The sequence below is a fragment of the Zootoca vivipara genome, chromosome 8 (genome assembly GCF_965207765.1).
Source record: "Zootoca vivipara chromosome 8, rZooViv2.hap1.1, whole genome shotgun sequence".
Taxonomy (NCBI): Eukaryota; Metazoa; Chordata; class Lepidosauria; order Squamata; family Lacertidae; genus Zootoca; species Zootoca vivipara.
The window spans coordinates 12,312,975-12,339,907 of NC_142591.1; the positions used below are offsets into that span (position 1 = coordinate 12,312,975).

A 26,933-nucleotide genomic window follows, 5' to 3' on the forward strand; every position below is an offset into this window, starting at 1 on the left:
GCAGAACACGCACACGGCAAAAAGACTTCCGGGGTTGTCAACTTCGTAAGTCGGAACCTTCAGAAGTCAAGGCATTTGTATGTTGAGGTACCACTGTAAATTGAATGTAATTAATGAAATGTAATAGCGATGTTTATTTTTGTATTACTGTAACTATTTGTCTTTTTACTGTGGAATTTCCAAAAGAAAGCATTTGTAAAAATTAAAAGAAAAAAAATAAGTTGCGTTACTGATATAAATGCACTTTTTGACGATGTTCAAATTTTCCGAGTTTCACCTGTATATCATACAAAGAGCAGCAGTCCCCAGAGCTGGGCGATACTCCGATTCATTTGCTGAACCAGCATGGCGTCCACATCGTGAACTTTTTGAGCTGCCAGTACATCGCGGCTCCCCACCCGCTGCACCTCAAACCAAGAAGTTGCAGTTGACTATGGTTTTAAAGTTGGCTTCTGAATCCCGGCTTGTTTGGGAACCATTAAAAGTAGTTCCCTGAACAGGAAGCTACAGCTAATGACATCACAAGCAACCTAGCGAAAAACAGATCTGTAAACCACTGATCATCTTTATTAAGACAGAGCTTTACTTTTGTGGTCCATTGAGTTTAATCAGAACTGTTCATGCTTCAAGTATGCAGCACTGCCAGGAATTCGGGCAGTTCTGGAGTTCCTTTCTTCATGCTTGATGTTCATGGTGGAGTGTGGAAGAACTATTCATCTAGGATTATGTGCCATTGGCATCCCGTCAGTTTGGAAATAGCTCTTGTCAGTGGGTTCTAAGTTCTGTGCTCCTGGTCTCTGTCTTGTGTTCTCGGCAGAGATTTGTTGGTGTACTGTACAGTGGTGCCTCGCTAGACGAATTTAATTCGTTCCACGGGTCTTTTCTTATAACGAAAAATTCGTCTAGTGAATCCCATAGGAATGCATTGAATCTTTTTTTTGCCCATAGGAACGCATTAATTGAATTTCAATGCATTCCTATGGGAAACCGCGATTCGCTAGACGAATTTTTCGTAAAACGAATTCGTCTAGCGAGGCAACCTCCGCTCAAAAAATCCTTTCGTTAAGCGGAAATTTCATTAAGCAGGGCATTCGTTAAGTGAGGCACCACTGTATTTGTGCCATGCGTTGGATACAAAATTTTTGAGGAACTGAACAAAGTTAGCTATGAAAATGGGAAACTTCAGTGGAATCGGGTACTTGTGGGTTGTTGGGGTTTTTTGGTGAACTTGGGGGAATCTCTTCGTACGGATGTGTTGTAAGATTATGGTACAGATTACCGTATTTTTCCGTGTATAAGACTAGGTTTTTTCCCTTAAAAATAATGTCAAAAATTTGGGGGCGTCTTATACACGGGTACATCTCCCACCATTTTCTTGAATCAGAGCCCCCCAAAATAGAGTCTTATACATGGGAGTGTCTTATAGATGGAAAAACACGGTAAATCCCTGCAGAAATTTCCCTTTAGCAATAACCCTAGCCCTGGTTTTTCTGTAGAATACATACACCAATGCAGACAAGTTGCTAGAAGCAGCCGAGCAGCTGGCGCAGACAGGAGAGTGTGACCCCGAAGAGATTTACCAGGCAGCACACCAGTTGGAAGACCGGATTCAAGATTTCGTTCGGCGTGTAGAGCAACGCAAGATTCTCTTGGACATGTCCGTGTCTTTTCACACTCACGTTAAAGAGGTCAGTAAGCAGCAAAGTGTATACATCAATGATAGTTCTGGGACCGTAGTTTAATGTAAGCCAGTTTCAAACTGGCTTGGGCAAGGATGACTTCAGATTTGGTGGAGTCCTTGCCAACTGTCCTCTGGCAGACTTCCTCTTCTGACTGGGCGCTTTGGCAAGCTAATGCTTTCCCTGGGCCTAGGTCCTATTTCCCGGAGCTAGGGGACTCGTTATTTTTATTTATTATGAAATTATATCCCACATTTCTGCAAAGGTACCCAGGGCGGCTTGGGCAAAGTTGAGACGGTGCAAAATACGACAAATATGCAACCTAAAAATAAGTCTAAATGCAACCTACAAGCAAAACCATCAGCAGTTAAAAACGAACAAACTGATCATGCAGTGGAAGACTGGGAGTTGTGGAACTGCAGTCGTTTCCCTCCGCTGGCTCCCAATATCTTTTGCCACTCTTAACCAGGGTTACCTTTTAACTAAGATTTGAAGCCAGGTTCTGAATCTGCTTCCCCAGTTCCGATCTCTGATTATAAGTGTGTTAGGAAGAAGAGAAGGCTCTCAGCAGAGGAAGGGCCTGGCGCTTTTCACAATTCCTGCCTAGCCAGGATTTTCAGCTCGTTGTCAGACGCACTCAGGCTCTTAGCGCTTGTGTTTTGTTTTACCCATTATGTATTTGTCAGCTTCTTCGTGTGGGCATTCACCCCGAAAAGTGGCCTGAAGATATTTTAATGAAGAAAACCGTTCTCGGCAAGCTCATGAAACCTGCCATTGCTTGAGGCAGTTTGAAGCCATGCCATTAAGTTTGTAGCATATATATCTGCTCATCTTCTGCATAGAGTATGAATTTTCAGTGCAGGGCTGACCCAATGCATTTTCTTTTTGCCTGAGGTGAAGGCCAAGAACTCCCTCATTCCATGTGCAGAAGTCAGCTGGACTGACAGTTGAATGTTACTTAATTGTTAGTGACAGAAGAACCCCCCCCCCCGTACCTAGGAAAGCAGGCTAGTTTTGGAGGCGCAAGGCAAGGCAGCTGCCTCACTCTGCCTAATACTCTACCTAATTCACCAAATGAGAGCCAGTTTGGTATAGTGGTTAAGAACGGTAGTCTCGTAATCTGGGGAACCGGGTTCGTGTCTCCGCTCCTCCACATGCAGCTGCTGGGTGACCTTGGGCTAGTCACACTTCTTTGAAGTCTCTCAGCCCCACTCACCTCACAGAGTGTTTGTTGTGGGGGAGGAGGAGAAAGGAGATTGTTAGCCGCTTTGAGACTCCTTCGGGTAGTGATAAAGCGGGATATCAAGTCCTTCTTTGCCGGCGCGACGAACCGGAAGCCTCTCAAATCCAAACTCTTCTCTTCTTCTCTTCTAATAGCAGAGCTGGCCCCCACATAAGTGAAAATCTCGCTCTGTGTTCTTAAACTCCAAAGTCAGTTGTTTTCAGCAGCCTTAATCATAAGGTTTACTGTGTTGAGAAAAATGTAGTTTCCCTTTTTCCAGAAACAAAACCATTGCTCCCATTGCTCTCTTGTGCCTCTGAGTTGCAAATTAGGCCATTTTCGAAGTTCAAATGCTTCCCTTTGGCACTTGAAGCTACTTTCTCTTACCTCATTACATAGCAACTTCCTGTCTGTCGTGTTCTCACCCCTACTATGGATGTAACACGCAAACAGCAAGCTTGGCTCTGAATCAGAATGGCTTTTATTTTTCTCCCGGTGTAGCATTGCTGTATTTGCTTGCCCCAGCAAGTGTCGCCTATCTTTCCATTATTCGCAAATGGCAATCTCCACTTTGAGGTGGGAAGGTTTCTCCGTCGTTTGTAGGGGAGGAAATGTTCAGTTGAATTTGGTTTTGCGGTGTCCATTTATACTGTATTTGGGCATGTGTACATTCACATGCATGCAACATGTGTGTACAGTGGAACCTCGTGTTACGTACTGTCCTCCTTGCGAACGCTCCGGGTTACGAGCTCCTCTAACCCGGAAGTAGATGCTCCCGGTTGCGAACTTTGCCCTGAGATGCGGGCGGAAGTCGCGCGGCGGCAGCGGGAGGCGCCATTAGCAAAAGCGCGCCTCATGTTATGAGCGGTTTCTGCTTAAGAACGGACCTCCGGAACAAATTAAGTTCGTAACCACTGTACATAGATGTGTCCATGCCTTCCTGCAGACTTGGGAGAGAAAAGCTGGGTTTCAGTGGCAACTCAAAGTACATGTCTGCCTGATATCTGTTAGTGTTTGTTCTAAGACGCAAGTCGTTCTTTGGTTCTGAAAGGGCTTGCAACTAATTCTGGCAAGAAGGCATTGATTGAAAGGAGCTCGTGCCATGATGAAGGTCACCTGCCAGAAGGATCTTAAATAAAACCTTAAGATGTACTACTTGAGTAAAAATCGGAAGAGGCTTTGATGGCGGATACAATTAGATGTGATTCATAAACGTTGGGAAGCCAGCGCAGATGTATTGGAATGGTGCCTAGCTTTCCCCCAGTGCAGAGAAATAGTACCCTGGCTTCAAACCTACCCCCTCCAATTTTTCCGCATCTCCGCATTAAGGAAATATTCTATCTAACCTACCAACAGTGCAGCTGTAGTTTAATGTGAATTCCTGGTGCTGTTTTTAGCAACCCCTATGATAACCGGAATGAGTATACAGTATTGGAGGTGGATCAGGGGAGCTTAGGTTCAAATCTCAGTTCAGCCATCAAGTCCACAAGGGGATCTGGGACCAATTTGTCTGTCTCAACCTTCAAGGTGATCATTGGCAGTAGGGAGCAACCCAATGCTGCTTTGAGCTTTATGGAAGAGAAATGGGATACAGGTGTGGTTGATAAATAAATAACCAACCGGTCAGCAGGCAGGAGACTGAAAGGAGGATATGATAGCCATCTTCAAATATCTTAAAAGGCTGTCACATAGAAGATGGAGCAAGCTTGTTTTCTTCTGCTCCAGAGGGCAGGACCTGAACAGATGGATTCAAGTTGTAGGAGAGGAGATTCTGAAGAAGCATCAGGAAGAGCTTTCTGATTGGGGGAGCTGTTTGACATGGAACAGACTCCCTTAGAAGGTGGTGGACTCTTCCTTCCATGGAGGTTTTCAAGCAGAGGCTGGGTAGCCAACAGTCATGGGTGCTTCGGTTGAGATTCCTGCCTTGCAGGGGGTTGGCATAGATGACCCTCAGGGTCCCTTCCAACTCTACAATTCTAGGATTCTATGCATTCTAAGTTCTGCTGAGATGAGGTAAGGCGTGTGAACTCGGTTTGAGTAACTATCGCGGCATTGTTCTTCCTGCTTGATTGCAATAAGATGGTTTTGTGCCATGACAAAGTGTTGCAAGAAAAGTGGAGGAGATGGTGATTTCTCTGCACCAACCTCGGATATTGTCAGTGGAATCCATTTGCACGTGCAAGTGGGAATTGCACACGGACCTTCCCCTGTTGGCCTGAGGCAAAACGAGAAGGTGCCACCCTGTTTGTTTGCCTGCCACCCACCCACCCTTCCCTTGCCACTATGCCAAAGCCTCACTTACCAGAGTTGCGCAACCAGGTTCTGTTGAGATCTTACTAGCGCCTCAGTAAGGCTGTGTGAGGGCTTCATGAAATGTCATAGCATTCTTGCCCAGATCTTGCCAGAATCTGGAAGCCGCTGTGGCTGCGTCTCCTCCTATAGAGGCGGCCCTTGGATTCTGCCACCTGAGGCGGTTGCCTCAGTCTGCCTCATGGGTGGGCCAGCCCTGCGCATTGGCAACAACCAGATTAATAGTGGGTGCTATTCCCAAATATTCACAGATTTGTGTTTCTTGGGGTGTTCATATCAACCAAGCCCCTAACTCCTCGCCTCAGATCGTGGAAGGTGAATTTAACTACACAAGTAACCTCCTACTTACAGGTAGGTAGCCGTGTTGGTCTGAGTCAAAACAAAATAAAAAAAATTCCTTCAGTAGCACCTTGAAGACCAACTAAGTTTTTATTTTGGTATGAGCTTTCGTGTGCATGCACACGATGATGAAGTATCTGATGAAGTGTGCATGCACACGAAAGCTCATACCAAAATAAAAACTTAGTTGGTCTTTAAGGTGCTACTGAAGAATTTTTTAAAATTTTGTTTTAACCTCCTACTTAACGCTGATATTCGCTGAATGCTCAGTGGCCCAAAATCATAACCAGGAGGCAAAAGTTCAAAGCATTTTTGCTAGCAGGCTCACAAACTGATTCAAACCCCAAACCCTGACCTTTTGTGGGTTGTTATTCTTTCAGCTTCAGTGCTCAAATGGATCATGAACTGAGCATCTTGCAACGGGTCTGGCTCTGCCTTATGCCTTTAGTTAGGAGCTGTGTGAGAGACTCGGTCTAGAGCAAGATGAGTAGAAAAAGGGAGTCTTGTTTACAGCAACAGTTGCTTAGATGGAAACCCCAGGGCAGGGATTAATGGCAGAAAACCTTCGGCCGTTTCCCAGAGTGGCGCTTATCAACATTCCCTGAGTAATGCAAAGTCGGGGCAGGAGGTTGTTCAAAAGGTGCTTTGAGTAATGTCTGCATGTGTCTGCGCTCGTAACTTTTTGACTGTCAGCCGTACAAATGTGCATTTAAATAACTCCCTTTCCTCCAATGGGAAAAGCTGGAACGAGCGCTGGCCAGGTGTTTGCGCAGCGGTGCCAAAGCGCAGGGAACAAATCAACTCTTGTCAACTCGATGTGGAGGATTTCAGCGATGGACCCGTAAGGTCCTTAATATTTTTTTCCGTGGCGCTTGGTACACCACACTCCTCGGTGTCTTGTGAAATAAGCGTCCAAATACTTTTTGTGTCAAACTGCCTGTAGAGTTTAGAAAGCCATGTCAACTGCTATCTCGGTCGTTGGTGCAAGTGTCTTCCTCCTGTTTTTCTGCAGAAGTCCAGACTAGATTGGAAGAATAGAGGTCTTTATTGGCATTAGATGAGGATTAGCAGGCATGTTCCAAAAAAAAGTCAGAAGCTTCTGCAGTCTTGAGAAATGAGACTTCACTGCAGAAAGCTAATACAAATTTATCGTTTGCTTTTCTTGCCACATTTTCTGTGTTTGTGTAACTTGCATGCAATGAATCTCGTGCGATTTAACAGCCGTACGATCAGAAGCGTTTTTTGCACTTAGAGAAAAAAGTGCTGTGCCTAACACACAACAGTCTTGCTTCTCATTCCGCTTTTTGGGGGACATTGCTCACCTTTTGCTTTTCCTTAAAGACGCGAATGGGAAACCAGAAAACGCACAGCACTTTTGCAACGTCAGAATAGTCAGGGTGCAAGTGGAACAAGTGTCCGCTCTCAGATTCTTTATACCAAACTCTTGGAACACCGAGGTAGGGGAGGTAACTCTGAAATGAATCTTAAATTGCTTTTAATTTCAAATTGCTCCTTGTGTTTTGATTCCTAAAAAGAGATGGCGGTATTTTGCAAAGTATTCGGTTGCACGATTTTACGAACAGGTAGCATGCTCTCTCAACAAGGGCAGCATGCAAGTTTAATTAATTAATAATAGCTCAGAATCTTTACAGCCTCAGAAACACAGCAATATAAGTCACGCTTAATATCTCAATATTGCAGATGGAGGGTGGGGAACTGGAAGTGAAAAGCACTGGCTTGCCTAAGGCTCCCTAATGTGTTCAGACTGAGGTTGAGACTTGAACTGGGGACTTTGTCTGGCTCGCAATCGGAGCCACTATGCTCTACCAGCTGTGAGCAGGGAGTCTCCAGTTTTAAATCTCGGCTTTTCCTGAAAACTCACTGGGTGACTGGAGGAGAGCCGCTGTCTCTCTCTCCCCCCCCCTCCAAACGCTCCTTTCCCATCTGCGGCACAGACTGGATAATACTCGGGGGCTGTATAAATGCTAAGTAGCATTATATTCACATCGCAACCAATTTTCCATAAACTGCCAGCAGGAAAGTGGCAAGGGGAGGGGGGCTGGGAAACCCAATTTGTTTCCCGGTTTGTTTTCTTCAAGCAGCCTGTGGGGCTTCTTTCTTGGCTGATTTTTCTTCTTCCTCCTGCAGCTCTGGACGTGGCTGGAAGAGCTGCAGAAGGAACTGCTGGACGATGTCTACGCAGAGTCGGTGGAGGCCGTGCAGGAGCTGATCAAAAGGTTTGGCCAGCAGCAGCAGACCACGCTTCAGGTGACGGTGAACGTCATCAAGGAAGGCGAGGATCTGATACAGCAGCTGAGGTAAGAGGTTGACTTCCCTGGAAACAGCAGCCCTGCGTTGTGTTCTGCCACATTCCTTCTGTAACACGCATTGGAGTGCCTTCCATCAGCTTCGGCTGGTGGCCCAGCTGCGCCCCTATCTGGACAGGGATAGCCTAACTCAGGCACCCGCAAACTTCGGTCCTCCAGATGTTTTGGACTACAGTTCCCATCATCCCTAGCCACTGGTCCTGTTAGCTAGGGATCATGGGAGTTGTAGGCCAAAACATCTGGAGGGCCACAGTTTGGGGGTGCCTGGCCTAACTACTGCTGTCTGTGCTCTGGTAACCTCAACATTGATCCAGAGCAGATTCCAATGTATAGTTAGCAGAGTAAAACCTTAAACACGTTGCAGGATTCCCCAAAAATAGACCCGAGGCAATTAAAATTTCATCGAGCAGAGCTTTACTGCTTCTAAAGGCAAATGAGCATAATGGTCACAAATCCAATACATTCAGGATTGGCACTGTCCATAAGAAATCCAGTTGCAGCAGACTTAAACTTAGAAAAACTTATAATAAGACTCAACCTTAACACTATAGACAGAACACCACACCAGAAGGAAAAGAGACGGAAAGAGAAAGTGTAACTCGGGCTCCTTCTGGCCTTACTTTTATAGTCAGCATGACCTTGACTGGAAGAGATAACAGAACAAGTTTAAGCCAGCTGCCCTCAGCTTCTCTGAAGGAATAACCCAAACATAATGCACCTTCTGCTTGTTTCTTTCACACAAAGAAGCTTCAAGAACCCTCTTGAATTAATTAGAACATTCAATATTAATTGCAGGTGGCGCTGTGGGTTAAACCACTGAGCCTAGGGCTTGCTGATCAGAAGGTCAGCGGTTCGAATCCCCGCAATGGGGTGAGCTCCCGTTGCTCGGTCCCAGCTCCTGCCAACCTAGCAGTTTGAAAGCACGTCAAAGTGCAAGTAGATAAATAGGTATCGCTACAGTGGGAAGGTAAACGGCGTTTCCGTGTGCTGCTCTGGTTCACCAGAAGCGGCTTTGTTATGCTGGCCACATGACCTGGAAGCTATACGCCGGCTCCCTCAGCCAATAACGCGAGGTGAGCGCCGCAACCCCAGAGTTGGTCACAACTGGACCTAATGGTCAGGGGTCCCTTTACCTTAATATTAATTAAAAAGATCTCTACGCAATCGGATCAATACTTTCTGCACTAAGAAATGGAAACTGACAGACCCTGTGGCCCCCCTGCCTTTAGGGACAGACGTTGATCTTTCAAATTCCAGAAGCACCCTGTGAGAGCCCAAAATTTGGTGCCCCCTCCCCGCCTCCCTCCTTCCGTTCTGCTCAATTCAATACGTCATAGTTGTGGCGCTGAAGAATCCTGTGCTAGACACCCAAGCTCTAATTCCTCAGCCCTTGAGGAGATGTGGAGAGTGTTTCCTGAGGGAAGAGGGTTTGAAAACCAGTGGCAAGGGCTGGCTCTTCCCCTTTGACTCCCGCAGGACAAAAAGGGCAGTGGAGACCACTGTTCACGTACACATGTTTCCTTTCAGGTTCTGTTTTCCTACTTATAAGTTTTTCTCCCCCCCCCCTTTTTTTTTAAATAGGGACTCTGCCATCTCAAGTAACAAGACCCCCCACAACAGCTCCATCAATCACATAGAGACGGTCCTTCAGCAGCTGGATGAGGCCCAGTCACAGATGGAGGAGCTGTTTCAGGAGCGCAAAATAAAACTGGAGCTCTTCTTACAACTGCGGATATTTGAGAGAGACGCCATTGATGTGAGCCTTCAATTTCTGCAGAAGTGTTGTGGTTCCCCCCCCCCTCCTTTCTCGCCTAAAGGGTGGGCTGGGTTTAAAATGGGGAGTTTCACAAAAATATGAAGCTGTTGGTTGTTTCCTCTGATTGATTTGGTTTCCTTTAACCCCCCACAGAAAGAGACAGGACTGGGTATTGTAATCTCAGTGCTAATGCAGACAGTTATAGCCCTGGGAAAGTTCAATCTATTTTGCTGTCAAGGAGTCTGAATTTACAGCCATCCCCCTACCTGTTTTTCAGGAATGTTGTGTGAATGAATGAATATATCTGTTGAGACCAGAGAAAGAGAGACAATATAAGTACTCCTTCCAGTTTGCTTTGTTAGTTATCTGCTCCTTTCTCCTGTGAACGTCAGTCTCTTAAGCATCGATATATTTATGTCTGCATAAGTGCTTCTGATGCTCCATATGTTTTAGTTTTGGAAAGCTCCACAAACATTGGCAGTTCTTCATTCTATTGTTTTAAATTGCAAACACAAAACCTTTAATGCCATGCATTGTGCAGCACCCATTCGGACCTCTGAGCATTTTAAAACTGGTTTTAGTTCCGTTCCTCTTTCACCATCCATGTTCAGAAACTGTGACTTACATAGATTAGATGAATCTTTATTTGCATCAGCCACTAGCCATAGCAATAAAACAAAATAAAATGTACTGAGGATAGAGGTGAAAACATAACTATAGAAAATACAGTGGTACCTCTACTTATGAATTTAATGTGTTCCAAATGCACATTCGTAAGTCGAAAAAAATTGTAAGTCGAATCCCATAGGAATGCATTGGGAGAAAAAATTCGTAAGTCGAAGCAACCCTATCTAAAAATTCGTAAGTAGAAAAAATCCTATCTAAACCGCATCCAAGATGGCAGACGGAGCTCCATTCGTAAGTAGAAACATTCGTAAGTAGAGTTATCCGTAAGTAGAGGTACCACTGTACATTTTGGGGTTTTTCATCAATAATCAAATAATAGATCTTATTCTAATTGCCCCCGCTAAAAACCTCTGAACTGATGATCCCCAACCACATACTCAGTGCTTCCCATTAAATCCATTTTAAAACTTCAGCTGAGGCGAGTGTGAAGTCTGTCTTCCTCCATCCAATATTAGTGTTGCCCATTCTGCCTCTCTTCTTCAGTTCATGTCCTTTGATTTGTGTTCCAGCCAGCTGTTGAACATACAAATAGATGCCTCTGTCCTCCTTCAAACATTGACGGCAAACTAAAGTCGTCTCACTATGAGTTTATGAACAGCCGCTTTGAGATAGATGGCTTATATAGATTTCAGGTCTGGTTTTCATTTGTCAGCTTGTAATCGGCCTCTGTCCTTTAAACTGTCCAATCTGGGGGCTCCGTGGAACTTGTCTTTCCCTCAGAAGTGAAGTTCAAAATGTCTCTTGCAATCTTTTAGTGCCAGCAGTCTGATTCCAGGTCAAGGAGATCCCACCTTTTCAAATACAGTTTCTCCTGTTCCAAAATGCTACCCAAGGTCTAAAAGGTTCTCATTGACCCATCAGCCCCTTTCACAACATTGAGACCTTACTCTTGTTAACTAGAACCTCCCATCTAATAATCTTTGTCTGATATCTAGGCTTCTTTGACTACAATTTCCCATTGTCTTTGGTATTCACACATACCACGGCTACCAACTCCTGCCAAATGTGGTGGGAAAAGGACCACGGCTTGTTATTGTTAGTGACTTCCTACATCTCACGATGACGGTCTCCTGTTCTCAAGGCATTCATTGGCCACAATGTTTGCATCTCTCCAGTGTACCTGAGATTCTCATGTTGGTTCCTTAGTGGTCTTGATCCCCCCCCACCGCCGAGGTGTTACAAAAAGCAAACGTGTTCTTGGAGAGTAGACTGCTTTGCTATTATTATTATTATTTTTACCAAGTGATTGGTCCTTTGATGCGTTTTGAGTTCCACCAGATAGCCACACCCTTTATTGCTTTTACTCGTATGCTGAGTGTTTTCTTCTTCTTCTTCAACTTTGCCCGCTTTAGATCATTTCAGACCTTGAGTCCTGGAACGATGAGCTCTCGCAGCAGATGAACGATTTTGACACCGAGGATCTCACCATCGCCGAGCAGAGGCTCCAGCACCATGCGGACAAAGCTTTGACCATGAATAATCTGACCTTTGATGTCATCCACCAAGGACAAGATCTCCTGCAGTACGTCAATGAAGTGCAGGCCTCTGGTAAGATGCATGCGTCCCACCTTAACCAGGTTAATGGATTTATAGAGATTATCTGAGCTGATTTTAGGGCACCTAGGGCTCTGCAGACTCTTGGACTGAAAGAATCTCTGAGAGAATTAGGTGCTGCACATTGGGGGTGAAAACATACCTGTTATTTACCTTTATTAAAATACATTTCATTATGGATTAACACACATTCTGTTTTTAAATATAGACAGACACAGTCAGGGCTTTTCAGCTGAGCGGTTTGGGCTACTAAGCTCTGCCCTGAATGAGTACCTGGCGAAAACGTCAACTAATGTAATCTTGAAACTGTAAGCACAGAGGATATAATCCATTGTACCCTTTGTTGAATCCAATAGCTTGAGCACACGCTGCTGCTGTTTTTTTAAAGGGCCTAGTATGTTTTAACAAATGCCTTTTGAAAGTATCTCCTTTCCCTTAACCCCCTCCCCCAATTCAAAAGCAGTCTGCCATTTTTGTGTGTGGTTTGCTATTGGCAAAAGAGTAGTATATTTTTGCAAAGTCCTGAAAGGCAAGATTGACCTTAATGAAAGAATTTCTTCTTTCCTCTACATGTCAGACAGTAATAAAATATTTTGGGCACTTAGAGACCCTTTTCTCTCTGGGTTATTATTGTATTCATTGCCTTTACACTGTTTTTGGTTTTGTGGTATCAGCTAGTCAGTCATAGGCCCAAAGAACAACCAAGCCAAAAACCAAGGGGAGTATTGCTTACAAGCACCAAGACCAGAAGTCAGGTCGTGTCCCTGTTCAAAATAATGGTGGTTAACAGCAAAACGGATAAAAAAAATCCTTCCAGTAGCACCTTAGAGACCAACTAAGTTTGTCATAGGTATGAGCTTTCGTGTGCTCGTACCTGTAACTAGCAAAACTGATGTATTTGAGTGTCTCCAACAGAAAAAGATGGAAATGATGCCCAATCTTTTGCTGTGTGGTTTTTAATTGCAACTTTAACATTCAGGGGGGATTTGGGGAAATTGGCAAAATGTCTGAATTTTTGAAATTTCCCCCCCAAAAGCACAACTTTTTTGTGTCAGGAGTTTTACTTCTTGAAGTATGGCAACCCTACATATATTGCATTGCAATTCAAATTCCGTCAATTTCAAATTGAATATAAGAAACAAAAGAACAGTAAAAATGCAGCTAAAAACAAAAAAGAAGATTTGACGCAATGGATGCGCTATCTGCCGTCTTTGGCTACAAATTCATGGACACACCGCGGACAATCTGAATGAAGCTTGTGGGCTGATGGTGATCTGAGGCCAAAGTTTGGGAACCTCTAGTTTCTAGAGTGATGAAATGGATTCTAGTCCCCAAAAGCTTATGCGGTAATAATGTCGGTCTGGAGCAGAGGAGTCCTATTCCACGATCCCCCATGCTAGAGCTGGCTTTGTTGAGGGCCCTCTGGGTGTCAGGCTCTGCTGGCTGCAAGGGATGGAGTGGTGCAGGACTCCTGCCAAGAAGCTCCCAAATTTACCTGCACAAATTGCAGGCAAGAGCTACCAAAATGGGGCAGGCTGCCAACCACAGGCAGTCCAGCTACCAGCAACAGGCCCAATAGGAATCTGGAGCTGTGCAGCAAAACTCCATGGTTCTGCCACTCAGCTAAACTTCATTACTGCCCACAAGCAGTGTTTGAAACTCCCATAGTTCTGTGCGCATTTTGCAACAGGGAATCTCATAAGCACGAGCAGTATCTGAGCTCTGGGTGCAGTACCGTGCCTAAGCTTTCAGATCAAAACTGCAGAGTGGAAGGAAAGGGGCACCTTTTTATGCCTCCCCACTTCCAGCTACTCTCTGAAGACTGGAGAAGGTAAAGGACTCCTGGGTGGTTATGTCCAGTCAAACTTGACTATGGGGTTGCGGTGCTCAACTTGCTTTCAGGCCGAGGGAGTCGGCGTTTGTCCACAGACAGCTTTCCAGGTCATGTGGCCAGCAGGACTAAACCGCTTCTGGCGCAACAGAACACTCTGATGGAAATATTCATCAGGGGTCAGCAAACTTTTTTTGCTGGACTATATTTTCTTTGGGGGGGGGAATGAAAGAATTCCTATGCCCCACAAATAACCCAGAGATGCATTTTAAATAAAAGGACACATTCTACTCATGTAAAAACACGCTGATTCCTGGACCGTCCATGGGCTGGATTTAGAAGGTGATTGGTCCGGATCCAGCCCCCGGGCCTTATTTTGCCTACCCATGTTTAAGAATATTAGGGGAGTGGGCAGGCGAAGGACTAGACCAGGCGTCAGCAAGCTTATCCGGCCATGGGCCGGATCCGTCCCACAGAGCTCGTCTGTGGGCCGGACATGCACAGCGCGTTGCAAGAAACCGCGTCTGCGCATGTCCCTGGCACCGCAAATCGCTACTGCGCATGCCCGGATGCCAAAAATCGTGTTTGCGCAGAAGCGATTTCTGGCACCAGGGTATGCCCAGGTGCGGTTTCTGGCATCTGCCGCACGAAAATCGCTACTGCGCAGGCCCAGACGCCAAAAATCGCGTTTGCGCAGAAGCGATTTCCGGCGCCAGGGTATGCCCAGACGCGGTTTCTGGCACCTGCGCACACGCAGATACCATTTCCAGCGCCACTCAGCAAGTCCCTGCGCTGCATCACGCTGGTTTAGCGCAGGGGACTTGCTGAGTGGGCGGGTCGGTGACCGGGCGGCTCGTGGGCCAGATAAACGGCCTCCGTGGGCCGTATCCGGCCCATGGGCCGGAGGTTGCCAATGCCTGGACTAGACCATGTGGAAAATGAACGTAATATTTTAGCTGCACTTCATTCCTTTTCAGCTTTGTTTTCTTTTTATATAAAAAAAATATGTGCGTAGATATTCTGTTGCTACGCCCATAACCTAGGTTTAAGGTGCCATTTAGCTCCTAGCTTCCATATCTCAGTTTCTAACACTGCCCACAAGGGCTTGTATTGTTCTGTAAAGTGCCACGGGGCTCCCTTTTTTACTACAACAGACAAACACAGCTATACTTCCTGTAATTTTGCAGGGCAATTGTTACATTTATTATTATTTTTGAAAAAATACAGTTTTATGGATGAAATGTTCAGAAAATGACATTTTAAACACAGACCTAGACTCCCATGAATCTACAGTCGTACCTTGGTTTTTGAGCAGCTTAGTTCCCGAATGTTTTGACTCCCAAACGTCACAAGCCCGGAAGTGGCTATTCCAGTTTGCGAACTATTTTTGGAAGCCGAACGTCCGACGGGGCTTCCGCGGCTCCTGATTGGCTGGAGGAGCGTCCTGTAGCCATTGAGAAACCATGATTTGGTTTTCGAACGTTTTGGAAGTCGAACGGACTTCCGTAACGGATTCCGTTCAATTTCCAAGGTACGACTGTATATAACATCACACCCACACAAGAGGCCCCAAACTTTCACTGCTGCCTAGCCTGATCAAGAGCCAGATTTTACAACCTGTATAAATTAGCATCTTGTTTTCTGCTGTTGATAGGGGCAAGGTTTTAGGTGGAGCTCTGAAGCACCATGGCAGCACTTCTCCCCTTCCTTGTGCCACTCCCTTCTGATATGCCAGCAAATAGTACCTGCACAGGTGGTGCTGTGGTCTAAACCCCTGAGTCTCTTGGGCTTGCGGTTCGACTCCATGTGACAGAATGAGCTCCCACTGCTCTGTCCCAGCTCCTGCCAATCTCACAGTTTGAAAGCACACTAGTGCAGGTAGATAAATAGGTACCGCTGTGGCAGGAAGGTAAACAGCATTTCCATGCACTCTGATTTCCGTCACTGTGTCCTGTTGTGCCAGAAGCAATTTAGTCCTGCTGGCCACATGACCTGGAAAGCTGTCTGTTGACAAACATCGGCTTCCTCGGCCTGACAGCGAGATGAGCGCCGCAACCCTATAGTCGCCTTTGACGGGGTCCTTTACCTTTTTCTTTTTTTTTAACCTGCGCTTCTCCAGTGGGTAAGCACCCACCTCTAAAAAGGCATAAACTTGACATATTATGCACGCAAATAAATGTGCATGGTACATTCGAGACACTGAGAGAATGAAGTATTGGGAAGTCCCAAAATAACTGCTGTAAAAGAATGGGAAATGTTGTTATTGTAAAACTGAAAACTCAAGAGAGAGAGAGAGAGAGAGAGAGAGAGAGAGAGAGAGAGAGAGAGAGAGAGAGAGAGAGAGGTATTGCTGTGTGATGCTGTGAAGGAACTTCAAATGGTACCTGTGTCTGCCAAGGTGTCATTTGCAAATGGTGCTTACAGGTGTCGAGCTGCTCTGTGACAGAGACGTCGACATGGCAACGCGGGTTCAAGACTTGCTGGAGTTCCTTCACGAAAAGCAGCAGGAGTTGGACCTGGCGGCCGAGCAGCATCGGAAGCACTTGGAGCAGTGTGTGCAGCTGCGCCACCTGCAGGCCGAAGTCAAGCAGGTACGAGGCAGTACTGTGCTACGTGCCCATCTGTTCAGTACACAACCTTCTTCATAAAATGGTCACGGGGATAGCGGTTGTACAAGCCTGTTTGAGGAAGCAGCAACCAAGACACAACAGCAGTTTGTGTTAATCATTCCACTCTCAAAATCTAATGCCTTTCTGGGTCTGCGTCCATCTCCCACAAGTACCAAAATACCACATTGTTTCGTGCGTGGCGATGTTTCTTTGCTTAATTTTTTTTTTCAGTCCAAAATTGGGCATGCTATATACATGGATGTTCAATGCGCAGGGGTTAAAAATGAAGCTGCTTGAACCACCAATCTCCTCCTCAAAAACTCAGCAACTGTTTGCAACCCCCCCCCCAAAAAAAGCTCTTAATTTTTGGTTCAGAAAATAGGGGTCATCTTATACTTGGGGGCATCTTATACACAGAAAAATACAGTACTTTTTAATGTACAAAAACATGACACTGGACTCCATAAAAGATACAGGAGTGGTCTATAGAAAGCTGCCCCCCCAGGCAAGTTCCATCGAAATGAATGGGGATTATAGCATAGATGATGATGTGTGGGGTTTTTTAACCACCCTTAATCCAAGAATCACAGGGTGGTTTACTGCATGAAACCACAAAAATGGAATAACATAATAACAAACAAAGCAATAACCCCAAAACAACAACAACAATACACAAATAGTTTAAAAGGCCATAGATTGTTTAAATAGCCGGAGGTTTGGGAGAAGCGAAGTGTTTTTTTCACCTGTAGCCTAAAGAAACATAGAGACCTCTCATTTCTGTAACGTGAGCTATGCTGTCAGCCAGGGTGGCAAAATGAAACCAGAGGCAACTAACTAGCCACTGTTAAAAGCAGAAGGTGGTATTCAGCTGAAGTTGTGGCTTTCAACCAGTGTGCCGTGGCACCCTGGGGTGCCTTGAATGATGGTAGGGGTGCCGCGATCAACACTGGCCTCTGTCCCCCTTTCCGTGCGTCCCTTCCTCTGATGCCCTCTCGCGTTTCTGCCTCCCAAAGGCTTGCACAGCTGTTTGTTGCAGCAGCCCTGGCTACAAGTTCCGCAGGTGAATGGTGCCTCTGGGGCTGGCCAGAGGGTTCTGGTTGCCAGGAGCTGAAGCAGCCGCGGAATAGGCAAGCAAGTGGGTGAGGGAGCCCAGCCAGTCAGTCTGCCAGCCCTCACTGTTGAGAATGGACAGATAAGTGGGCAAGCAGGCTGGCCTTTCTTGTGCTTGCTGTGTGCAAGGCCTGCCTGGGAGCTGAGTCCCCGGTGCTGAAGGGGAGCCTTTGCGCCATGCAGGCGTGGCAGCGCCCACTGCTGCCTCCCAAGGCAAGGTGCTGGCCTCACGCTCATCTTTCGCCAATCTCCGCCGGGCCGCTAAGGCTAGAGGCATCCTCTTCCCAGGCCCTTGTGGGGCAGTGTGCGGAGGCACCTGTCTTTGGGGCAGACCAGGGTAGTGGCGGCTGCCGCCCAAAAAACTCCCAAGGAGAGGGGAGAGGAGACCAAGGGAGGGTGTTTGGAAAAGGGTGAGAGGCTGCCGGCTCCGCAGGCGAGGGGTGACATAACTGGGCCCCTGAGCCCCACAGGGGTACCGCAGAAAGAATGTGGTTGGTCAAGGGAGGCGTGGACTTGAAAAGGTTGAAAACCTCTGCGCTGAAGAATTACAACGGTGCAACGACTTTTAGCTGAAGCGATCCCACAGAGTTCTGCCCACGTTCTTAAACTTTACATTGGAGCTGTTCTCAGCAGATTGCTTTGTATGCATCATGGCACCGAAATTGCCTTACTCTGCTGCTTAAATTGCTGCTCTTAATAACTGCTGGGATATCACTGTATCTCATCTTACCCTTCCTGCTAAGTCTTTTGAGTGGTGGTGGTGGTGTTTTTAGAAGAAAAGTTTGTTACTTATCAGCCAGCCAGCTTGAGCACTCAGGACATCTGAACATGTATGCATCTGGTAAATTTTGCCCCCATTGTCAGAATTATTATTATTATTATTATTATTATTATTATTATTATTATTATTATTATTATTATGATTTTGCCTTCCAGCAGATGTGTTTGAGGCAGCTGAGAAATAAAAGTATAAAATAAAAAAACTAAATGCCAAAAAGCAACAGCAATCGTTACTACCCTCTATGAGTGTAATCTGTAAGGAAATTCACTATAAACTTCAACATGGCCAGCATGGTTTCCATGCTTGCTCCTTCTCGAGAAACTTCCTTCACAGGGGCTCTGTTGGAAACTTTATTTCACATTAGGAAATTAGATGGAGAAAATTTAAAATAAAATAGTCAAGTGTTTCACATTAGCATTGTCTCTCGGATATGTTCCATATGCATGTTGATTTATCTCAGTCGACGTGCTAAAGATTATTAAGTTGTTGTTTGTATTGTGAATTTAAACACGTTAAGGAGCTGAGGCCAAAACAGTTCTATTTGCCCTCTTTTATCAATTTGCATGAAGATGGATTGGTGGAATTTACTCACAAAAGACCAGTGAATTAGAAAAACGCCCAAACATTGATCACAATTCCGTAGTCTTCCCAATGAAAATGATTCCCAACTTGAGTTTCATCTCCGCAAGTCTTACGTTATAAGCCCTTTGGGGGGGGGGGGGTGGAAAGCTCTTTTTTTATCTTTTGACATAAGTGACCATGATGCAGAAATACACATTACATTCTTAAGCCAGGAAGGAAGATGTCTTGCTGTTTTTCCTGAGAGATAGAAAAAGCTTTGCAGCTCGGCAGGTGTTCAACCAGACAGAGAGAATTGCGTGTTTGCTGTTTGTTGTGTTGTCTTCCTGCGGCACTTGATCCACAGTTCCTTTAGCTAATGTCCGTGACTTCCTGCCAGATTTGCTGCTGCTGGACTGGGGGACAGAAGGATACTTTCTTAGTGGTTATGCCAAGCTTTGGCTTCGTTAAAATGGTGGGTGGTACGAATAATCTGATGACATACATTACTATTTTTTAAAAGTTTGCTCTACAAAGATGCAGGCGGTTGATAGTTGAACACTTTGTATTTTTGGTGTTTCATTTCCCTGTGTTCTTTGTGCCCTTTAGAGCGTGTCCCTAACTTTACCCTTTAAGGCTCATTATTTTTGCAGGCATACAGTAATTTCTTTTTACAGTAATTAGGTTTCTTCTGTGTAGCCAAGGTAAAAGAAGCCATGCTCTGTAAATAAAAAATAAAAAATAGTACGGTTTCTGTCTTCCTAGGACGTTTTGCCAGTCTATTTTTACTGTTCATCTTACTTTAATCAAGTACATATCTGCAGTTGGTATTTTATCTCTTGCCAGAAAAAAACGCAGCTACATGTTGAGCTGCCACTATTAAGAATGTTGTGGCTTTATTTTCCACATAGTGCTGAGTTTAACCAAAGCATCCATTAACAGGACACAATGGGATTGATCTCCTTTGTTCTTTTTAATCTTCCTTTGTAGAGAAAAGGGCTCTGTACTTTTGTGATCCTTATCGTAAAATGGTGATCTCTGTAGCACTTGGTCCATCATTGTATACGTGCATTGTGCTTTTGCCACACTTCCTAGGATGAAGCGATCAGGTGTGAACCCACCCACCCTGTTCCACCTATTCCCTTGCACATATTCTCCCACCTCTGCTAAGGCGCCCTGTTCCACGATGGCCCTTTTAGAATCCCGATTAAATTTCCATTCATAGCAATCAAATGTATGGTAAGCCAGGATTTGAGGAGGTGGGAGGAGGGATGGGAATCCACAGCCCCAAGACTCAATCCCAACCAGGAAGTATGCTGTTTCCCATGGGCGTACCCAGCGAGGGGCGGGGGGGCAGCTGCCCCCCAGAAGCTAAAAGGGGGGGATGGTGAGCTGTAGCCTCACGCTACAGGCTCCCTGCTGCAGCGGCTCCTCTTCGCCCTTGTGCTTCGTTTTGTGGCTTGTTCTGCGACCACCTATGCCGTCAAACCTGCCCGCGGGAGTTCGCGGCAGGAGCGGGGTGAGAGGAGCAGCGGCAAGGGCGGGAGAGAAAGCGCTTGAGTTGTGCGCGAGGGAGAGCACGCACATGTTTCCTCCTCTCTGCCACCCTCGCCTTCGCCAGGCTTCTCTCCTGAGCGCCGCCAGCGGATTTGCCTCTGAACGCGCCTCCTCCGCTGCCGGCAGCTTCTCCAGAGCCGGCAGCTCAAGGCAGGCGATCGCGGCTTTGGGAGATGGAGCCTGGCTTACCGGGTGATGGTTGGCTGCGAGAGAGAGCCACGGAAAGCCGCCGCCTTTGCGAAAGCCGGAGAGAGCTATGATTGGCGTGCGCAGCTGGGGGAGCGCATCGGGGAAGAGGGGCGGGGAAGGGGGATCGGCCAGGGCAGTCGGAGGGGCAGTGAAGGAGGCGCAGCAGCGATGGCTCCCTCCGACACCGTCCCCGCCACCGCCTCTCGGTCTCTCTCTCGGCAAGGAGGAAAAGGGGGGGGTATAAAAACACCTCACGCTGCGTGACCGCCCCTTCCCCTCCGGGGTGCGTGGATGTTGACCATGCCTCCTGGGAGGATCCCGGCCACGTCATCGCCAGCCAGCCCCCCCCCCCCTAGTTTTGATCCTGGGTACGCCTATGCTGTTTCCTCTACGGAAAAGGATGGAAAGCCAAAGTATGTTTGATAATAAGCTGGTGAAAGCTGAGCTTTGGAAAAATCTGATGTTGGCACCATCATTAACATTACAGCGTGACATTACAAATTCCCCCATCTTTGAGTATTGCTCTTTAACAAATAGGAACATTTTCAGATGTATTGCTCTAGACCAGGGTTTCCTAAACTTGAGCCTCCAGCTGTTTTTGGACTATAACTCCCATCATTCCTAGGCACCAGGTAGCAGAACCAGTCGGGTCAGGGATGATGGGAATTGTAGTCCAAAACCAGCTGGAGACCCAAGTTTGGGAAGCTGCTCTAGACGTAAGGAGAACGTTCTAAACCAGCAGTTCTCAAGCTTTTTTCCCCTCTGGGCCACGCTTTCAGAATAAGAATTTGCTTGCACCGCACTGAATTTTATATTGTTAAGAAGTACGTTGGAAAACCCAAAGAAACAACTCCTAGCAGTGCTTGGATTCTAACATAGAGCACAACTACTTTATCATATGATCACGGGACATCCAGAAAGTATAAAGCAATGCAGCTACATAAGAACATGGATCATTCCCAAAATATAAAGATAAATGAGTCTTATTCCGCACACTGTTAGAATGGTGGTTCTGGATCACGACGGGGATTGTCTTCAGTATCACTTGATAGTTGTGCTTTCAAGAAAAGATACCCACCCATATTCTGCAAATAAATACTCTGATACTATACAGTACTGTATTATACTATACTATACTGTATTATACTATACAGAGAAGGTAGCCAGATTTACTGAGAGGGCCATGAGACTGAGGGCCGCCAGCTGAAGGACAATAGCGCCTCCTGTGTGAACATATAATTAAGATCTCACCTGTTTCATTTTGATTGTGTTATGCTGAATCCTGAGACAGCACATTTTATTGTTATATATAGCATTTTTCTTTCTTTCTTTCTTTCTTTCTTTCTTTCTTTCTTTCTTTCTTTCTTTCTTTCTTACCAGGATATGTAATATGAATCCGTTGTTGCAATGGCCTGTAGGCCACGCAAATAAATAAAGTTTTACTTACTTACTATACTATATTTAAATGTTTAAAGGTTTGCTTTTCCTGGAATCTTCCTGCCACCCCCTTTGAGAACCGCTGTCCTAAGCTGTGCTCTCTCTCCTGCTGCATTCCAGGTATTGGGCTGGATCCGAAATGGAGAGTCCATGTTAAATGCCGGACTGATCACTGCTAGCTCGCTACAAGAGGCTGAGCAACTGCAGCGCGAACACGAACAATTCCAGCATGCAATAGAGGTAAAAGTGTTTTTGGCTATTACTCTCGACTTTGCGGTCCAGCAGAGCGCGCAGAGATACCTTTCGTCCTCTTTTTGCCCATACACTAGAGGAACAACTCGTTTTATAGTTTTGAGTTTGCTGGTTACTTTATGGATCATGTGTCAGATGAATTATGTTTAAATCTCCTGATGCCAGTAGATGGCTTAAGAAACAAGGCAGTCCTTGTCTGATTTTTCACGAGTCTGTCGCTAACTATATTTTACACACGAGTAGAGATGTTAGTCAAACGGCCGTTTGCCTGTTGATGTGTATCAGCCAGCAAAAAAACCGACTAAGGTATTTGTCAACATGGCACAACGACCTGTGAAAGGTTCCTAAAGATGGGGAAATAGTATTTTGGCTCCTGCTTAGTGAAAGTCTTCATGCAGAATGTCCCAGATTCAGTCCAGATCACCAAAAGACTCTTTTGTAAAATGCTGGCGAACCACTGGCAGTCAATGTAGACGCAATATTGAGCCTGAACCCTTGCTAGTCTGACTCTGCTTAAAGCAGCTTCCTCGCCTTCTTGCGATAGCATCAGCCCTCAGTGGGACAAAACGGAGACTTAAAAACTTTGTTCATAAATTTGATTTCCGGTTACCTCTTGAGCGGCATTTGTGGCTTTCACTGTGCATTTCGCCGGCTGGAATTCATTGCTGAAGATTTATTAACCAAAAGATAGTTCATTTGCTATGGGGGGTATCATCATTTTCCATTGCTAAATGCCACACACTACCATGAAGCAATAATGTGGAAAGCCCTCGTGCCACTGCTAACGTGCATTTTAATTTAATGTGCTTCTTTAGTTTAATGCGGCTGCCAGGACCATATAAAACCGGTCCTGAAAGATCCCAGTACATTTCCAAGCCCAGTTCAAAGTGTTGGTGTTGACCTTTAACACCCTAAACAGCTTCGGCCCCGTATACCTGAAGGAGTGTCTCCACCACTGTCATTCAGCCCTGAGGTCCAGCTCTCAGGGCCTTTTGGGGGTTCCCTCACTGTGAGGTTACAGGGAACCAGGCAGAGGGCCTTCTCGGTAGTGGCACCCGCCCTGTGGAACACCCTCCCATCAGATGTCAAGGAATAAACAACTATCTGACTTTTAGAAGACACCTGAATGCAGCCCTGTTTTGGATGTTTTACAATTTGTTGTAAGCTGCCCAGAATGCCTGGGGCAACCCAGTCAGATGGGTGACATTATTATTATTATTATTATTATTATTATTATTATTATTGGTATTATTATTATTATTATTATTATTACCTGTATTATTATTATTATTATTATTACTACTACTACTACTACTACTACTACTACATGACCAGCAACAACCAGGGTCCTCAAGTAACTTTTAAATCCTGTTCTAATCTTGACCTTACTTGGGATAAGCGACGACTAAAATAGAGGCCCAAAGCATTGAAAACAACTGCTGTATGGTTTTAACTTTTTTTCTGGTAATACATAGTGAGACGTGAGTGCTTAAGATTGCTAAAAGTAAAATCCTTTGCTTTTATCCATTGGGAAGCTTTTTATTTTCAGAAATCCTTGGTGCTACAGTAACTGCCTTCAGTTCTACTGTCGTTCTGTGGAGTTTTCCGTTTTCCCTTTCTGTTGTTCACAGTTTGCAGTGTCTGTGTCCTCACTCTTGGCAGCTTTGGTAAATTTTCAGTATAACATTCCTCCCCTTTAGAATCTGCAGTGTAGATATTTGTCCTTTTAGGGGATAAATGTGTAGGAATTATAACCGGGGGCTACTTTGGTAGAGTGCGATAGAGCGGGCTATATACTGGTTATACTTAAGAATTCCAGAGCAAAGTTAGATTTCAAACCTGGAAATTCTGCTTTCCCTCCAGGACACCCTCTCTGCATCTCCTTTTTATTTATGCATTTGTTTTCTAACATTCACACCCCTCTTTTCTTCCATCAGATCCCAGGGTTTTCTACGTGAGTTTTTGCTAAAAGCAGCAAATGTCTAAGTAAAAAAGGGGCCCAGGAATCTGCGTGGCCACAGAGCACTTAATAGTAACCTGTAGCAAGCAAAACAGTTCAGTACATTTATGCTTTGCTGCAGTTCTTAAACAAATATCTACTCTTCATTGCTGTAAAGAAGTACCTGGTTACTAATACCAGCCTACCTCACAGGGCTGTGGTAAGGATACTGTGAAAGTATCTGATAACCACTTTGAACACTCAACAGTAATAGGATTGAAGCTTGTCTCGCCAGAGTGGTGCATGCTCTAGTTATCTCCCGCTTGGACTACTGCAATGCGCTCTAGGTGGGACTACCTTTGAAGGTGACCCGGAAACTACAACTAATCCAGAATGTGGCAGCTAGAGTGGTGACTGGGAGCAGCCGCCGAGACCACATAACACCGGTCTTGAAAGATCTACATTGGCTCCCAGTACGTTTCCGAGCACAGTTCAAAGTGTTGGTGCTGACCTTTAAAGCCCTAAACGGCCTCGGCCCAGTATACCTAAAGGAGCGTCTCCACCCCCATCATTCTGCCCGGACACTGAGGTCTAGCTCCAAGGGCCTTCTTGCGGTTCCCTCATTGTGAGAAGCCAAGTTGCAGGGAACCAGGCAGAGGGCCTTCTCGGTGGTGGCGCCTGCCCTCTGGAACGCCCTCCCATCACATGTCAAAAAGGAAAACAGCTACCAGATTTTTAGAAGACATCTGAAGGCAGCCCTATTTAGGGAGGCTTTTAATGTTTAAGAAATTAGTGTATTTTAATGTTTCTGTTGTAAGCCGCCCAGAGTGGCTGGGGAAACCCAGCCAGATGGGCGGGGTATAAATAATAAATTATTATTATTATTATTATTGCTTTCAAAAGTGATATTTAAAATTACATAAAAGCAGTAATAAAGCATTTTGGCAGTGTAGGTGGAGAACAGTTGTATGGGCTTCCCTCTACGCCAGGCATGTCAAACCTGTGGCCCTCCAGATGTTTTGGACTACAATTCCCATCTTCCCCAACCACTGGTCCTGCTAGCTAGGGATCATGGGAGTTGTAGGCCAAAACATCTGGAGGGCCGCAGGTTTGACATGCCTGCTCTACACATTCAATGAACCCATCACATAAGCATCGTAGCTGCAGGACACCCCCTCCCTTCACTGCATGCACATTATTGGGGTGTTTTCAGTTTGCCCACATCCCTCTCTAAGGGATCAGGAACACACCGCCTTTGAATAATTCCTGGTCATGTTGAAAGAGGAACGCATCTGCAAGAATAGGCATGCAGTCACATAGCAGACAGCTGAAAAATGGCCACATGGCAGGGGGAAGCCTGCTCTCTCCACCACCAACACCTCACCCCCAACCCAGGAGCATTGCAGAAGACCTGATAAGTGGGACAAACCTACTCCCAAAGTGTCCCACTTAGAGGTTATAGAGACACCCCCTTTTTGCAGATATGCCCACTTCATATAATTCGGACAGTTGCTCCAGGTGTGGTGCTCTGGTTATGGCACGTGAAGCTTTGCGAGCACATAAAAAGGCAACCAGTTACTCCCAGTCTCCCGAGGCTGCTTGAACTGGGATCCAGTATGCGTAGCAACAGGGGCCTGCTGCCTAGTGCGCTCTGCTTTCCCTACCTACCCAGTTTAAGGGTGTGCGACCTTTGCAGGCAGATTTATTACTCTTTAATTCACGTGCTGTGTAGTCCCCATTACAACCTAGACCTGGAATCCTTAAATATAATCAGGTGAAAGTGGTCTAATTTCTGTCTTGTGGGGGCTTGCTTTCTCTTGCTGCTGTATTGTTGCAGCTGTGTGTAGACTAGATGTAGATTACACAAAAGGTGTGTGCTCAGAGCCTAGCTTTTAGGGGAGGTGGTGGGGTGGTGGGGCCGAAATATGAAGGCTGTTATCAGCTTCTCAACTATTCCAGCTAGATAGGCAGCTGACTTTCCTTCCCCGTTAGAAGAAGCTACGCAGAACCAATGGAAAGAGAAATACTTGTCTCCGTGTAGTTTCATCAGTCATAGATGACCACTCCTTGATTTTCCACCAGCATTTCAGAGGTTGCCCTGCCATTCCTGGTGGGAAAGCACCCCCTCTCCCCAGTGTGGTACCCCCTCTCGATGTGAAAAAGCCTACCATCTTGCACAATATTATCAGAGAGCTTCTGGAGTATCTCTTCTGCTTGCCTTGGGGTTCACTATTTGCAAAGAGGAGAGTCTGTTCTCCTGCCATGCCTCTGTCTCGTTGCTTTTGCTGGCGGTACTTTGGCTTGGCTAAGGAAGGCTGTCAGAAAGCCTCGAAACAGGAAACACCCACCAAGAAGAGAGCCCTGCAAAACTAACCTCATTTCGGGGATTACGGGATCTGTGGCGTTTTTTGCGTCGCGACCTCCTAATTTCTCCTGCAAAGATAACCCTTCAGAAAGTGGCCGCTCTCCCACTGATCCTGAACTATTTCATTCTATCTGAACGCAAGAGACCGTTCCGGTGAAATGTTCTAGATTCCTGTGGGACAATGCTTGGAACTATTCGCAGGTATCATTCCATGGGGCGGGGGGGGGGAACGCTTCACAATGCCATACACATAGGTCAAGGGACTCACATGAATTATTATTGGTAAGAAATAACTCAGCCACTATGTGCACAGTGCTGTTTAGAGTAACATGTGGTGAGCTCCCGTTGCCCGGTCCCAGCTCCTGCCAACCTAGCAGTTCAAAAGCACACCAATATGAGTAGATAATCAGGTACTGCCGTGGCAGGAAGGT

The 26,933-nt window shown here is 45.8% G+C and overlaps 1 protein-coding gene across 3 annotated transcripts in view; it reads left to right on the top strand.

Moving 5' to 3' along the window:
* The window catches only part of TRIO (trio Rho guanine nucleotide exchange factor), a 262,864-nt gene that overhangs the window by 118,835 nt on the left and 117,096 nt on the right, over positions 1 to 26,933 (top strand). For all 3 annotated transcript variants that reach the window (XM_060278041.2, XM_060278045.2, XM_060278044.2), the window contains exons 11-16: positions 1,497 to 1,688; positions 7,699 to 7,868; positions 9,459 to 9,633; positions 11,673 to 11,868; positions 16,130 to 16,296; positions 22,067 to 22,186. In XM_060278041.2, the coding sequence (XP_060134024.2) occupies positions 1,497 to 1,688; positions 7,699 to 7,868; positions 9,459 to 9,633; positions 11,673 to 11,868; positions 16,130 to 16,296; positions 22,067 to 22,186 (1,020 nt within the window). The remainder of the gene's footprint in view (positions 1 to 1,496; positions 1,689 to 7,698; positions 7,869 to 9,458; positions 9,634 to 11,672; positions 11,869 to 16,129; positions 16,297 to 22,066; positions 22,187 to 26,933) is intronic.